At 40.7% G+C, this 15,116-nt stretch overlaps 1 protein-coding gene across 2 annotated transcripts in view; it reads right to left on the minus strand.

Moving 5' to 3' along the window:
* Positions 1-15,116, minus strand: part of arfgef3 (ARFGEF family member 3) — a 94,103-nt gene that overhangs the window by 23,121 nt on the left and 55,866 nt on the right. For both annotated transcript variants that reach the window (XM_062978251.1, XM_062978252.1), the window contains exons 22-28: positions 11,514-11,693; positions 9,827-9,971; positions 8,446-8,568; positions 7,296-7,399; positions 4,998-5,142; positions 1,756-1,884; positions 626-802 (exon numbers count right to left, since the gene is read on the minus strand). In XM_062978251.1, the coding sequence (XP_062834321.1) occupies positions 626-802; positions 1,756-1,884; positions 4,998-5,142; positions 7,296-7,399; positions 8,446-8,568; positions 9,827-9,971; positions 11,514-11,693 (1,003 nt within the window). The remainder of the gene's footprint in view (positions 1-625; positions 803-1,755; positions 1,885-4,997; positions 5,143-7,295; positions 7,400-8,445; positions 8,569-9,826; positions 9,972-11,513; positions 11,694-15,116) is intronic.

Genomic DNA, 15,116 nt, shown 5'->3' on the forward strand with positions numbered 1-15,116 from the left:
GTGTATCTGACAAAACATACATATCAGATGACATTTTGCATCTGTGTTTTACTCTGTAAGCACAATTCTATGCCCTTCTGAATTCTTCAACTGCTCTCAAGCCCTTGCAAGGATTTCTGTTGTTCTTTCTTCCAATGAGAAAGGGAGGTGGGATGGCGAGGTGATTCAGAGCAAGGAGAAGCGGGTAATCTGTGGTTGGTTGTAGGAAAGAGGAAAAACAAGGGTGTCCTCTGGGTGGAGTGCAGACATTTTTCCTTTCCGAATAACCCCAGACCAGCCAGATCACTTTATCTGAATTGGCTTATCCTTTCCTTCCCTTACCTCTGAAAAGCTGCAGCTTGCAGCTTCCATGCATAGGAGGTTTGTGGGCAGAGCACAAGAGCAAGATAATAGTTCTTTCTGCTCAGTCTAAAATGGATTTATGTGCCTTTAAACTTATATGTGAGTAAATCAGTAACAGGATGCTCCCAAATATACTTCTGTGTATCTACCTGTCTCTCCATCCATCCATGCACACACGGATACACGGACACACACACACACATAAATACACATACATTTCATTTAATACAGCCCCTTTTCTCAGAACCATAAAGCTGGCTCCTCAGAATTCAGTTTTTCTCACCTGAATGTATGAAACTTTGAATGTGCTCCACTACTAGCTCACAAGAAAGACCAATAGCATGCTTGAAATTTGCAGATGCTGCATCCCAGTAAGAATGATCACTGTGGCTGCGATGAAGCCAAAGAGACATCGTAGGGAGCAGAAGATGTACAACCGCATACATACCAAATCCAGGACCTGTAAGGGATAACAACAAAAGCAAGATAAAATCATTTTTCACTTCAAATGCTTAAGATGTAAGTTAGTTAAGTCTCTTTCTTCCCTACTGACCAGAGGGAAAAATGGACTGCAAAAGGAATGCCATTTGCAACAGAATTAATTTGAATTTTGTGTTGAGCATTTTTTATTTTTGCTACCAATTAATAGGAGTTTTCCATACTACATTTACCCCTAAGACATAGGAATTCATATATGTATAATACCTGGATGTTTAGCAGAAGGTCCTAAATGCAGAAAGTATATAAAACGTAGAATCCATTAGATCCAATTCCCTGTTCAATGCAGGATCTTGAGCTAGAGGTGTTCAGCTTCTTGTTGAAGATAAAGATCTTCTTTCTCTAAGCAATTAATTTCACTGCTGAACAGCTCTCATCATCAAGAGATTCCTTCTAATGCTCAAGTGAAACCAATCCTTCTATAATTTAAAGCCATTAGATCCGTTTCTACCTTCTGAGGCAGCAGAGAACAAGTCTGTACCATCCTCTCTGACTGTCCTTGAGGTATTTAAAGTGCACAATCATGTCACCCCCTAATCTATTCAGCAAGGAAATCATACCCAGCTCTTTCAACCTCTAATATGTTTTGTTCCCCGTATCTGTTGTCATCCTTGCTGCCCTTTTCTGAACCTCCTACAACATGTTCTTCTTAAAATGAGGTGCTCAGAACTGAATATATTCTGCAGATGAAGCTTGACTAACTAGTGCAGACTACAATGGGACTATTATATATTTAGGTCTATATATTTAGAGAGAGAGAGAGAGAGAAAGAGAGAGAGAGAGAGATTGATTTTCAATTCCCCCCATATACGTAAAGAAAGACATAAAAAACTTATAGCAGAAAAGCTTTGGCAGCTCTGAACAGAGGCAGAAATATTATGTTTTCAGCATCAGCCTGTAAATGGACTGAATTACCAGGTGTTTTGGTAATATCCCTCAAGAGTTCAAATAGTAAATCCAAAGTGGGAGGTTGATGCTGACGAGGGCAGTTGGATATAGCAGTTGTCAGCTCTTCCAGCAAAATGATCCAGACATTGATAAGGCCTAGGAAGACAAAACCTCATGTCAAAAACAAGTTGTATTACAGTAGACACTTTCTAATTTTTTTTATATTGCCAGTTCTCTCCCAGTTTAACAATAGAGGCCAATGGTTCTGACATCACTGAAATGGCAAATTTATGCCAGGTTTGGCTTTAAGTGATCTGTGCTTTGGATGTGATTTTCCTGCTTCTTAGCAGGGAGTTGGACTGGATGACCTGTGAGGTCTCTTCCAACTCTATGATTCTATGATTTTATCCAAGGTGCTGGGTCTTTTTAGGGGCTAGAACTCAGCACCTTGGAGACCTCCTTTACAGCTCTCAAGTCTGGCATGAATTCATTATCCAAATGACTTTGAAGCCATCATCCACCACTATAGTTCAATCTGTTGCATTAATGGTTGTAAGTTCGCTCAGTACTATTTAGCTGATCATTCAGTCCTTTCTTTGTGGCTTTCAGTGAAGACTGACTCAGGCCTCTTCCACACAGCTGAATAAAATCCCACATTATCTGCTTTTAACTTGAATATATGGTAGTGTGGACTCAGATAACCCAGTTCAAAGCAGATATTGTGGGATTTTCTGTTTTGATATTCTGGGTTATATGGCTGAGTGGAAGGTCTCTCACATACTCAACATATGCAGGTTTTGCAGGAGAAAATGAAGATTCACTTTCTGATGACTAAACTGGCCTTCTCGTGTTCTTTTTTTTCACTCTAATCCAAAACTCAGATGCCCAGCTAATTCACTGCTCTCATCAAATTCCTGCATTATATTCCTATGGTCTTCTTTGGCTCTGAACTAACAGAGTAGTTAAAGGTCAGCCCTTTAAAAGTTAGAAACCCCCTGCTCAGCTATTTGGTGGTGGGAGGAGGAGAGACACAGTCCAGTTATCCAGCTTCAAGTTCCAAAGTGCTGTTCAGTAAGATTTCAATGTATTTTTTAAACAAACAGTTTGAAATACAGAGCACATGCTACTTGACTAGGTTGGTGAGCAGCATGGAATCTCTACTTACATCTTTAATACACATGTAGATGGGGGTGAAAAGAAATGGACATATATATGGCCACCCACTGGACCAAGTCAATATATTCATGGTGCAATCAGGTAAATAAATATCATAAAGAAACCTCAAGAGACTAAAGATTTGCACAGACACTGATAATCATTTTAAAACTTTGTTTTCTTGGCTAAGCCATAGAAATACTGACATATAAAGTTCATGAAGAGAGTGAAAAGAATAAAGTTGATCAAGGATAGAATATAAATCTATAGCAAAAATATTCTTAACTTTTGTTTAGAAAGTATCCAAAGTTACCCATTATGGCAAGAACACACCTCACATACTCTATAAGCACAATTCTACACCTACATGCTTTAACTGCTCAGAAGTAAGACTATATAAATGGTAGGCTATTACCACTTCCACATTGTTATGCAATTAGACACATGAACCACTACAATTATGGCTAAATAAATGCTTAACCAATTTATTTTTGGACACACAGGGAGACAGTAAATAACAGAGCCCTTCCCCCAACCCCCAACAGAAGTTGTCAGCAGATTTTCCCATAAAGTGTACATACATTCATTTCTGTTTCTGCTGTCTAGGTCAGAATCACATAGTTGAGGAGTTCTAAAAGGTACTCTAGATTTAATCCCTTACTAGCTTGGGGACCCGGCGATGCCCGGGTTATTTGAAAAAGGCATGATTTGTCTTTGAATGTTATGTATTCTGTTTGGAGTGGGTGAACCACAATTCCCAGAATCATGGGTCAATCCTCCTGAAATCCTGCCAATATTCAAAGTTGGCCATTTTGGTTCTGTGTACCAAGTGTGGTCCAGATTCATCGTTGGCTGGGTTCAGTACTCTTTGGATGCGGGTGAAATACAACTCCCAGAATCAAGGCCCATTCCCACAAACCCCTGCAGCATGTTCAGTTGGTCATGCGGCTTCTCTGTGTGAAGTTTGGTCCCGGTCCATTGTTGGTGTGGGCCAGTTTTTCTGGATGCAGATTAACTGTAACCCCCTTTCCCACCAAACGTGTCCAATATGTTCTATTGGTTATGGGGGCTCTGTGTGCCAAGTTTGGTCCTGGCCCATCATTGGTGGGGTTCGAAGTGCTCATTCATTACAGGTAAACTATAAATCCCAGTACCTACTACTCCCAAATGTCCAGGCCAGTTCCCCTAAAAACCCACCAATATTCAAATCTGGGCATATCAGGTATGCATGGCAAGTTGGGTCCAGACCCATCATTGTTTGGGTTCATAGCATTCTGGGTGTAGGTGAACTACAACTCCTCTAAATTCCCCAGTAGGAGTCACAGTGCTCTGACTTGATGTAGGGTGGACTACAACTTCCAACATGTGGAGTCAATCCCCAAAACTGCTGTGTTTGTTCTGCAGACAGATTTGAAAGGGAAGGGCAGTAGGCGGGGTCATGCAAATTTCACACGAATGGAGAACCCTGGGATGCCTGTCTGTGGTGGAGGACAATGCAAAATCTAGGATGAAATGGTCCCCAAATGAAAGCATTCCTTGGGGGGTGGGTGGGCTGTAGTGTTTGGGAAGGACATTGGTAGGGGTTGGGATACATGTTCATGGAGCTCACTGTAACCACAATGTCAGTGAAAAAGAGTGACTTGCTGGCTTCTCAGCCCTGGGAACTGTAGCCTGTTTGTGGAGGCCGGAGGCTGTCTGTGTAAGCAGACATATATGTAAGCATATATGGGTTTTCTCTTTTATTATGGATATAGATGGATATAGCTATAGATTGTTGTTGTGTGCCCTCAAGTTCTTTCCAATGTACAGTATGCAATGCCAGCTTTCACTCAATATAACTCAATTTTCAGGAGAATTGATTGTGCAAGTTAATATAGTAGGTTTCTAATGCAGAAATATCCTTCTAAAGCATCTAGGAAATTCATTTTTATGACATGTAACAGATGTATCAGTGATACCAGATTGCTAACAGTGCTTCCTAGAGCTAAACATTTTCTTATTGAAGGGAAAGAAACAAAACTAAATCACTCATCCTACCTTCGAAGCCACATTCAGAAACTGCTATCAAAGTCTATTGCCTCCATAGTTTAGGTCTACAAGATGGCTTTGCTTACCTGTGTCATCATCAAACTCAGAAAGGACACACTCAGTGCCATCGTCGCTGCTTGCAGAGCGTTCTTGTATTTTTTGTGGCAAGTTAGCGAGTTTCCCACTGAGAAAAATTGGCTTCAAAGGCATTTTGTAGATTTTGGCAAGCAACTAAAAAAGGAACAAAAAGGGTACAATTTGGTCTGGGCATATGCACTGTCATTTCATGTTACTTGGCCAAGAGTTCCTAGGTTTCGTGTGGAATATCTGCGCAATCAGAAAAAAAACCTTTAGAATATTTTGAAATTTTAGCTGGTAAAGGCATATGCTTACAAGGGATGTGTCTGTACTCTTGGGTGAGGGATCAATGCTATAATCAGAAATATGGGAGACAAGCTATGAAAAGAGGGAAGCAATTGTGTACTTGGTAGCTAGAAGAAAGATGACACCTTATTCCCATAAGTGTATGGCATGTGTTCAAGCATGGGATTTCACATATCTGTCCTACGGTCTTGCTGGGATGTACACATGCAGCCATGTGGTTTGCTTGTTAGATGAATGCTGAAGAAGGGTGGCAGATGGATCTGCTGTGGTGAATGTGGCAAACATGTGCTTGATTTTATCCTGCAGATACCCCCATGTTGGTGCTCAATCTCTGAAAAGTTAAATATCAGAAGAGTTCCTGTGGATGGAGTGCTGCCCCCTGATGCTGACTGAATGTATACAAAACATGAGTTGAAAACTTAGCCAGTATCTACAAATATTATTTGGACAATATGGTAAACATGCACCTGCTTGGCCACCTCTCTAAAAACATATTGCCTCTAGAAAACCTGGTTCTCCCCTGGCAGAAAATGTAGAAACCAAGTGGGCACTAGCAGCTATCACTCTGTTGTATTTCTTCAGTCAAGGGAACAATGTATAACAGTGGGGCTACTGTGTTCGCACACTCCCACTGTCTCTCATCTGGCAGCAGAAAGAACATAGAAATGCATCTGTATTCCTTGTGGCCGGAGAGAGAAAGCCTACGCTGCCAGGAACAACAATGCCTTGCTGTGTGTATCAGCAGAACATTGGGCCTCCATTATGTAAAAAAAAAAAGAAAGAAAGAAAGAGAAAAAGAGTTAGTGGGGGGGGGGGGGAGAGAGAGAGAGAGAGAGAGAGAGAGAGAGAGAGAGAGAGAGAGAGAGAGAGAGAGAGAGAGAGAGAGAGTGCAACCACAGCCTCCTCAGGGATTAACATTACACCTTTTCACAAATGTCTGTAATGCCTGCTACTTCATTAGCTCTGTCTTATGGCAAGGGAAAAGAGAGAGAAAGAGAAGAAATGAGTGACAATGGGGGGTCAGAGAGTGGATACAAGTCAAGGATGCCCTATGATATAGTGCGCAGGCATCACGGCACTCCCTGTAATTACTTTCCCAAAAGGCAGGTGGTCTTCTGTAAAGCTAACGGGTGTTAAATCACCACTAAAGGGGAAGTCATTCAAAATATTTCAGAGTATAACCATACTCTCTTTCTCTTTCTCTTTCTCTTTCTCTTTCTTTTTCTCTTTCTCTCTCTCTCTGTGTGTGTGTGTGTGTGTGTGTGTGTGTCCTCTTCAGTTTCTGTGGGGACTCTAGGAAATGAAACTGGAAAATACAAGGAGAGTGGCGTTTGGCACCTGATATCAATACCATTGCTAAATTAAAAGTTCTGGTTTCACAATGTTGCTGGACATGCAGGGCTTCAAAGGTTACTTTTAAGATCATTTAATATAATATATATGCCGAAGCCGTCTGTAACTGAGCAGTGCAAAAACGATGCACGTTATTCCAGTTATGGATACCTTTTGCATGTCATCAAGCTCATTTTTCTTAAAAGAAACTTAGGATGCAGACTGGGGAGGAAAGACCCATTTCAATGACATGAACCAAGAGTTTTGGTCACCACTTTAATTACGTAACTCAACCCACCATTATCATGCATCTTCAATCATGATCCTTGTTCTTTTCAAATAAACTATAAAGACAATTGAAATGTAGAATCTAATTCCTAGACACTTTACTTCACACTCCTGCAAAAGGTGATATGTGAAAAATGTAATAAAAGTACTGATGGCAAAGCTAAAGTCTAACTCACATTGTTTTCATAAGTGAACCTAACAACTCCTTTTAAATCTAGAATTCTTTCTTTGAAACTGCATCTCTGTGTACTTGTCCACATTACAGTGCCATTTCATCTACTGAAGATTAACTTGCAGCTGCTGTTTCATGTGATTGTGATAGAATGGCAATCAACTGAGCCTAAATTATCACAAACAAAAACAAGATTTATTCTACACACCTGAGAACAGCGCCTGAGGTAATCGAGAGCAGGAAGGCACAAGTCTGTAGACATGGAACCTGATCCTGATACGCAATCGCCAATCTCCTTGCAATCTGCTTCCCCTGGCAGGGGAGAAATAGAGCAAAATATATAAAACATAATACAGTGTTGTTTTGAGCAGTGTGGCTGATATGAGTTGGACTGCGTAATGAGAAACCCAGAGGGAATCACTTATTCACAAATACATGTGTGAGTCATGAGGGTAAAAGGAGAGGAGAGGTGCGGGAAGGCAAAGATATGGAAGCAGACATCTATAATTAACCTTATTTGTATTCATGGATTAGACACTATGGCTGGGACCTGCTGGCAATTTACATTAGTGGGGATAGGAAATGCAAGGCTTTCTTAGTCTTAAAGTTGAATCTTCAGTAATCATTTAAAAACCCCCCACAAAACTGCAGATATTGAAAATGCATTAATAATCAGAGGATGCCTGGTTCTGCTTCCTGCAGATGTTGGGAAGGTGATAATGTATGCAGGACCATAGCCAGGAAAAAATTTGGGGGGTGAGTGAGTTTGAAACTTTTTTTTAGCAAATCATGAAGAGTAATTCTATAACGCAAAATAATTTAGAAACTAGGCTCCATCTATAAATTTTAGTGGACACTCATGGGGATTTGATTAATCAGTCAAAATTCATGAGTAAACCAGTACATTCATTAGAAAAATTTCACATGGGGGGGGGGGGGGTTTGGACCCCTACCCCCCCCCCCCCTTTGGCTACAGCCCTGAATATAAGGGAAGACGTTCTCTATAGTGGTGCCCTGTTTAATGAAAGATGGCTCTACATCTGTCATTGATGTTGCAAGTGTTTAAATGAAGGCTGGAAACATTTTTTTTCTCAAGCATTTGGAGGCTGAGGTGTAATGTCACTAGGTGTGATTCTAGAGATTTAGCATGCTCTATAATTTTATTTTTTTAATATAAGACAGTATTCTTAAGGATATTACGTTTGTATTATTTTAAATTGTTAGCTGACCTTTAGAACTGGAAAAAGGGTGTGTTACAAAATGCTGACTGATTGAATGAATAAATATATGTATCCCTCCATGCTGACTACCGCACACTGATTTGCAGTGAAATGCAATAAACATATTATGTACATTACCCAGTCCTTTGACAAACTTCATAAGGCACATGATGTAGCTGGTGGCTGCATTTGCAAAAACCTGGATGTTGTCCGTATTTAGAAATGCTTCAAATACATCAAATACAGGAGCCTGGCATTTTCCTGAGGAAACAACAAGGCCGTTAACTGATGTAGGTGCACATCAGAAGCCCTGGCTAGGACTTCTGGACAATTCAGTATTTTCTGTATTGCTTCACATTAATATGTAGTGCTACCCATTGTGTATTTACTTAGAAAAGGGTCCAACTGTGTTTAGTAAGGTTATCTTAGATAGCTATGCATAGGATGTTAATCTCAGGGCAGAATTTCCAGATTCCTGGGTCTCATGCTGTAGTAAAATTAAGTGCTTAACCAAACAGAATATTTTTATGCAGAACAGAATTATGCTAGGTCTATTCCACAGTTGAAGACAGAGTTTAAAAGAACAGCTTTTCCACACATCAATTTGCTTTTCCCAACAGGTGGGAGATAGTAGATTCACCTCTGACACTGGCTTTCATCTGATTGTATGCAAGGATAAAATCTGTAAACATGTTGCTTTATGCACTGACAGGTAACCATGCTAACAGGCTGCTTGAATATATTCAACCCCCATAACAAATTTGAGCTGCTAATTTATATTGTATCCATGAGGCAAAAATGCACTCCTAATTCCTAATTCCTTATTAGAGAAGAATATGTGACATTCACAGCAATGATCTGTCAGACTTCTGTTATAATCCAAAGAATATGTCATGACGTTTTTGTTAGTACTGCTTTGGATAGTGTTTACTTTATTTATTTATTTACAACGTTTCTACCCCACCCTTCTCAACACCGAAGGGGACTCAAGGTTACTACAAAGGCAACTATTTGATGCCTTTAAAAACAGTGTACAATAAAATAGACACTTAAAATAGAGTAATAAAATACAATTAAAACAATTAAAATGTGTGTCATTTCAAGCAGTCTATGGACTTAAGACGATCCCATAGATTTTGTAAGGTTTTTAAAGGCAAGGAATACTCATTTTTTGCCAGTTCCTTCCACTGAGAAAAGTCTATAGCACCTGGCTTCCCATCCATGATGTTGATTTGTGTCCATTGGCCCTTATCTGACTGGATCTGGGTCAGTATACAGATTGCCCAACCAGGACTACCCCAGATCAGGTGTGTTCTGGTGCATTTATCAAGCTAAAATTGCCAGTTACCTTTCAAAAAGTAAGTATTAAAATGTAACTGGCAGCTTGTAACTTGATAATGGCATCAGATAAAGGTAACAACAATATTACTTTAAAAAACACGATTTCTGGTATCTTTCAAAAATTAAGTCATAAAACTCCACAATCTGTAGAAAAAGAATAGAATTAAAAACCTTTTACCCATTGAATATTCTCCAACAAGATAATCCTTAACTTCTGATTTGCTGCTGCTACGCACAGTTTCGAGTGCGCTGAACAGTGGTCTCCAGCCTGACTGGATCCGAGTAGAGCACACTTCCACCAGCTCTCCTATCGATGTGACCACCTGATGCAAGCAGAGTATAAAACAGTTTAAAGGAGCAAATAATTAGCAGAAAGAAAATGCTAGGTTTGATCAGAACTTAGAATTAACTGAAAACCAGGTTGGTTTCTTCATTTTGTTTTGAAAAATAACTGCTAATAAAATACCATATTTACTCAAATCTAAATCTCACCTTTTTTGGGCTAAATTACCTTCCCAAAATTAGGGTGCACATTAGATTTGCATATTATAGTATTATTAGTGCTGAGCGATAACAAAAGGGGAAGTTGTTTTAGGAGCTGCACCTGGAGCTCTTATTTGAGGGATGTCATCTCTATTTTAATTGCCATGGCTCAATGATATGCAGTCCTAGGTTTTGTAGTTTAATCAGCCACTAACATTCCTCAGCAGAGAAAGTTCAAGACCTTCCAAAACTACATGATTTCATATGATTGAGCCAGGGCAGTTAAAGTAGATTCATTTTACAGCATACATGCACCCCAAGGTTTTATTTTCTATTGCTGAAAGCTTTGGTGTTCTAACACTTTTGTTTTTAAAGAAGGAATTATAACCATGCAGCCATTGTAATGCACACTTTTTTTTGGCCAAATTACAAAGAGTGCACTTTTTGCCATTGCATTCGGCAGCAAATAATTTTTTTGGTTTCAAGGTTTTGAAAATTGAGTAGTGCATTAGATTCGATGGGACACTAGACCTGAGCAAACATGGGTAATTCTTTTTACATTGGTAGTACAATGTTTGGCATAACTGGTAATATTTATTTTGGCTTCAATATGTTGATTTTTTTTCAGTGGGAGGGAGGGAGGGTGTCTTAGACTTCTTTAAGGTAACTATTTGGCCTTTTAAAACCCTAATAAAAAGCAACATGAATGAAACATATTCAGCAGAAACTGTGTTGGTCATGCAAGCAAAATTCAGAATCCAGAAAACGATGATTTCTTATTGAATCAATTAAAAGGCACAAAATACACCATATGAGCTTTTGAAGCTACTCGGACAGCATTCATATCCCTCCAGACCATCTTAACTGACAACAAAAGTAACATCTGAGACAAAATGTAAACCTGCGACTTTAATATCATTACTTTTCTTTCCCTGTATGACGCTAAACATCTCTGCTTGAATATTACAATGACATAGTAAAATGGTGCCCCTTATATAAAATGGCAAAATTAACATTTGTTTTTTGGAATTTGTTTTTGGAATTATTTTCAAGTTATGGATGTTTGAATTCATGAATACAGAACCCATGGATATGGAGGGCTGATTGTACATTGCACAGCTGCATATGGAATAGTTACAGATCTGTAATTCTAGCAAACAAATATATAACTGCACACAGGATACCAAACATCATAAAGAAAAATAATAATCCCAACTACATATACAAATGAGTGTGGTACAGAACCCTTCTTGTCACTCTCCAGTAACAGAAGGCATTTATAACATTGTAACCACTAGGTATGTAATAAACATGAGTCATTTTGTATTTTAAAAATAATCATGAAGCCAAATTCTCTTTAACAAAACCAAGAACGAACTTGCCTGATCTTGGACATCCTCATCACAGAGTTCCAACTGCATGATGCGCTCAAAAGGGCGAAACAGAGCCTCATTAAAATGAAAATGGGGAGGCTCATTCCAATCCATCAGAACCTCAGTCAGGATGTCATGGATGAAAGAGACAGCCTTCCGAGAAACATGCCTTTCTTTGTGACAGGCAGCCTGCAAGAGAGGAGGAGAAAAACCAGGATGTCAAGTGTGCAACACATGCACTTAATAAAGGAAATTGGGAGGAAATGGACAGGGGTAAGGCTTAGACATGACCCAGCCAGCCTCGTGAGGTCTATCCTTAAAAATAGCTAAAGCAGCTGTTACTGAAACAGGTTTTCTATATTTTGATTTTATTAGATCACACCTTTTTCCTAACATGAGACCCAATATACAGTATAATATTCCTTTTAATTTAATGTATTATCCTCTGAACCCTTTAAATATATTATTTTGAAATGACTGTAATCCCTAAATTTATGGAGCAAAGCAGGAAACAAGTCAAATTCTGTAAATAAACAAATCAATAGATAAACATCCCTAAAAGAAATAAATAAAACTTGATTCCCCAATCACCTACTTCCCCTATTCCCTTCCTTTTCTTTTCCTTATGTTCCCCTTCACCTACCTGAGTCGTACCCCTTCCCCTCATAACCTTCCCCACAACTCATTGTAAAATTTCAATTAAAAAATTATTTAATAAAACTTGATTTATCAGGATATTTCTGAAAAATGACAGCTAGGGTTGTTGTATGTTTTCTGGGCTGTACGGCCATATTCTAAAAGTATTCTCTCCTGACGTTTCGCCCACATCTATGGCAGGCATCCTCAGAGGTTGTGAGGCATGGAGAAACTAAGCAAGGAAGGATTATATATATCTGTGGGAAGTCCAGGGCGAGGGAAGAACTCTTGTCAGTTGGAGGCCAGTGTAAATGTTAATCACCCTAATTTGCATTGAATGGCTACATCTACTAGCTACTTTCTGCCTGGGGAAACTGCCCCTAGTTCCCATGTCTCAGAGTATTGCTTCTTATTTACTGTTCTGATTTTAGAGTTTTTTGATACTGGTAGCCAGATTTTGTTCACTTTCATGGTTTCCTCCTTTCATAGAATCATAGAATAGTAGAGTTGGAAGAGACCTCATGGGCCATCCAGTCCAACCCCCTGCCAAGAAGCAGGAAATCGCATTCAAAGCACCCCCGACAGATGGCCATCCAGCCTCTGCTTAAAAGCCTCCAAGGAAGGAGCCTCCACCACAGTCCGGGGGAGAGAGTTCCACTGTCAAACAGTGAGGAAGTTCTTCCTGATGTTCAGGTGGAATCTCCTTTCCTGTAGTTTGAAGCCATTGTTCCGTGTCCTGGTCTGCAGGGCAGCAGAAAACAAGCTTGCTCCCTCCTCCCTATGACTTCCCTTCACGTATTTGTACATGGCTATCATGTCTCCTCTCAGCCTTCTCTTCTGCAGGCTAAACATGCCAAGCTCTTTAAGCCGCTCCTCGTAGGGCTTGTTCTCCAGACCCTTAATCATTTTAGTCGCCCTCCTCTGGACGCTTTCCAGCTTGTCAACATCTCCCTTCAACTGTGGTGCCCAAAATTGGACACAGTATTCCAGGTGTGGTCTGACCAAGGCAGAATAGAGGGGGAGCATTTCTGTTGAAGTTGTCCACATGTTTGTGAATTTCAATGGCTTCTCTGTGTAGTCTGACATGATAGTTGTTGGAGTGGTCAAGCATTTCTGTGTTCTCAAATAATATACTGTGTCCAGGTTGGTTCATCAGGTGCTCTGCTATGGCTGATTTCTCTGGTTGAGATAGTCTGCAGTGCCTTTCATGTTCTTTGACTCGTGTTTGGGCGCTGCGTTTGGTGGTCCCTATGTAGACTTGTCCACAGCTGCATGGTATCCGGTAGACTCCTGCAGAGGTGAGAGGATCCCTCTTGTCCTTCGCTGACCGTAGCAATTGTTGGATTTTCTTTGTGGGTCTGTAGATGGTTTGTAGGTTGTGCTTCTTCATCAGTTTGCCTATGCGGCCAGTGGTTCCCTTGATGTATGGTATGGTAAGAACACCTTTCCTCTGGGTGGATCTTTGTCTTGACTCTCAGGGCTTGTTCTTGGCCTTGCAGCTCTTCTGATGTCTGTGGTGGAGTATCCATTGGCCTGTAGAGCCCAGTTTAGGTGGTTTAGTTCGCCTTGGAGGAGGTGAGGTTCACAGATTCTTTGTGCATGGCTTTGATTGTGCTTCTTTTTCAACTTGGGTGATGGTTGGAGTTTTTATGAAGGTATCTATCTGTGTGTGTAGGTTTTCTGTAAACTGTGTGGCCCAATTGTTGATTGGGTTTGCGGATGACCAGAACATCTAGAAATGGCAGTTTTCCTTCCTTTTCCATGGTGAATTGGATGCTTGGGTGGATGCTGTTAAGGTGGTCCAGGAACTTGCTGAGCTCTTCCTCTCCATGGCTCCAGATGGTAAAGGTGTCATCAACGTATCTGAGCCATACAGTTGGCTTTTTGGCGCTGTTTCTAGGGCTTGTTTTTCAAAGTGTTCCATATAGAAATTTGCTACTACCGGGCTGCAGTTAAACGTCAAGAAAACCAAGATCATGGCAACTACACCTATTGATAACTGGTAAATAGAGGGAGAAAACATGGAGGCAGTGACAGACTTTATATTTCTAGGCACGAAGATCACTGCAGATGCAGACCGCAGCCAGGAAATCAGAAGACATTTACTTCTTGGGAGGAGAGCAATGGCCAACCTTGACAAAATAGTGAAGAACAGAGACATCACACTGGCAATGAAGGTCTGCATAGTCAAAGCAATGGTATTCCCCATAGTAACCTATGGATGCGAGAGCTGGACCATAAGGAAGGCTGAGCGAAGGAAAATAGACGCTTTTGAACTCTGGTGCTGGAGGAAAATCCTGAGAGTGCCTTGGACCGCAAGGAGATCCAACCAGTCCATCCTCCAGGAAATAATGCCCGGCTGCTCACTGGAGGAAAGGATATTAGAGGCAAAGTTGAAGTATTTTGGCCACATCATGAGAAGACAGGAAAGTCTGGAGAAGATCATGATGCTGGGGGAAATGGAAGGAAAAAGGAAGAGAGGCCGACCAAGGGTGAGATGGATGGATGGTATCCTTGAAGTGACTGGCTCGACCTTGAAGGAACTGGGGGCGGCAACGGGCGACAGGGAGCTCTGGCGTAGACTGGCCCATGAGGTCACGAAGAGTCGAAAATGACTGAACAAGTGAGACGACGATGGGCTGAGAGGGCTCCCCATGGCCACTCCATCTTTCTGTTCATAGAATCCACTGACCCACTGAAAGTAGCTAGCGGTGAGACAATGGTGAAACAGGGCTGTGATGTCTTCTGGGAAGTTTTGTTTGATTAGTGTGAGGGTGTCAGCTACCAGGACCTTAGTAAATAGGGACACCACATCGAAGCTGATCAGGATGTCCTTGGTGCTTAGCTTGAGGTTGCTGATCTTTTCTATGAAGTGTGTTGAGTCCTTGATATAGTGCGCAGTGAGCCTAATATGGGTTTGTAGCTGTGTAGCCAGAAATTTTGCCAGGTTGTAAGTCGGCGATCCAATGGCACTCA

Source organism: Anolis carolinensis, chromosome 1, assembly GCF_035594765.1.
Source record: "Anolis carolinensis isolate JA03-04 chromosome 1, rAnoCar3.1.pri, whole genome shotgun sequence".
NCBI lineage: Eukaryota > Metazoa > Chordata > Lepidosauria > Squamata > Dactyloidae > Anolis > Anolis carolinensis.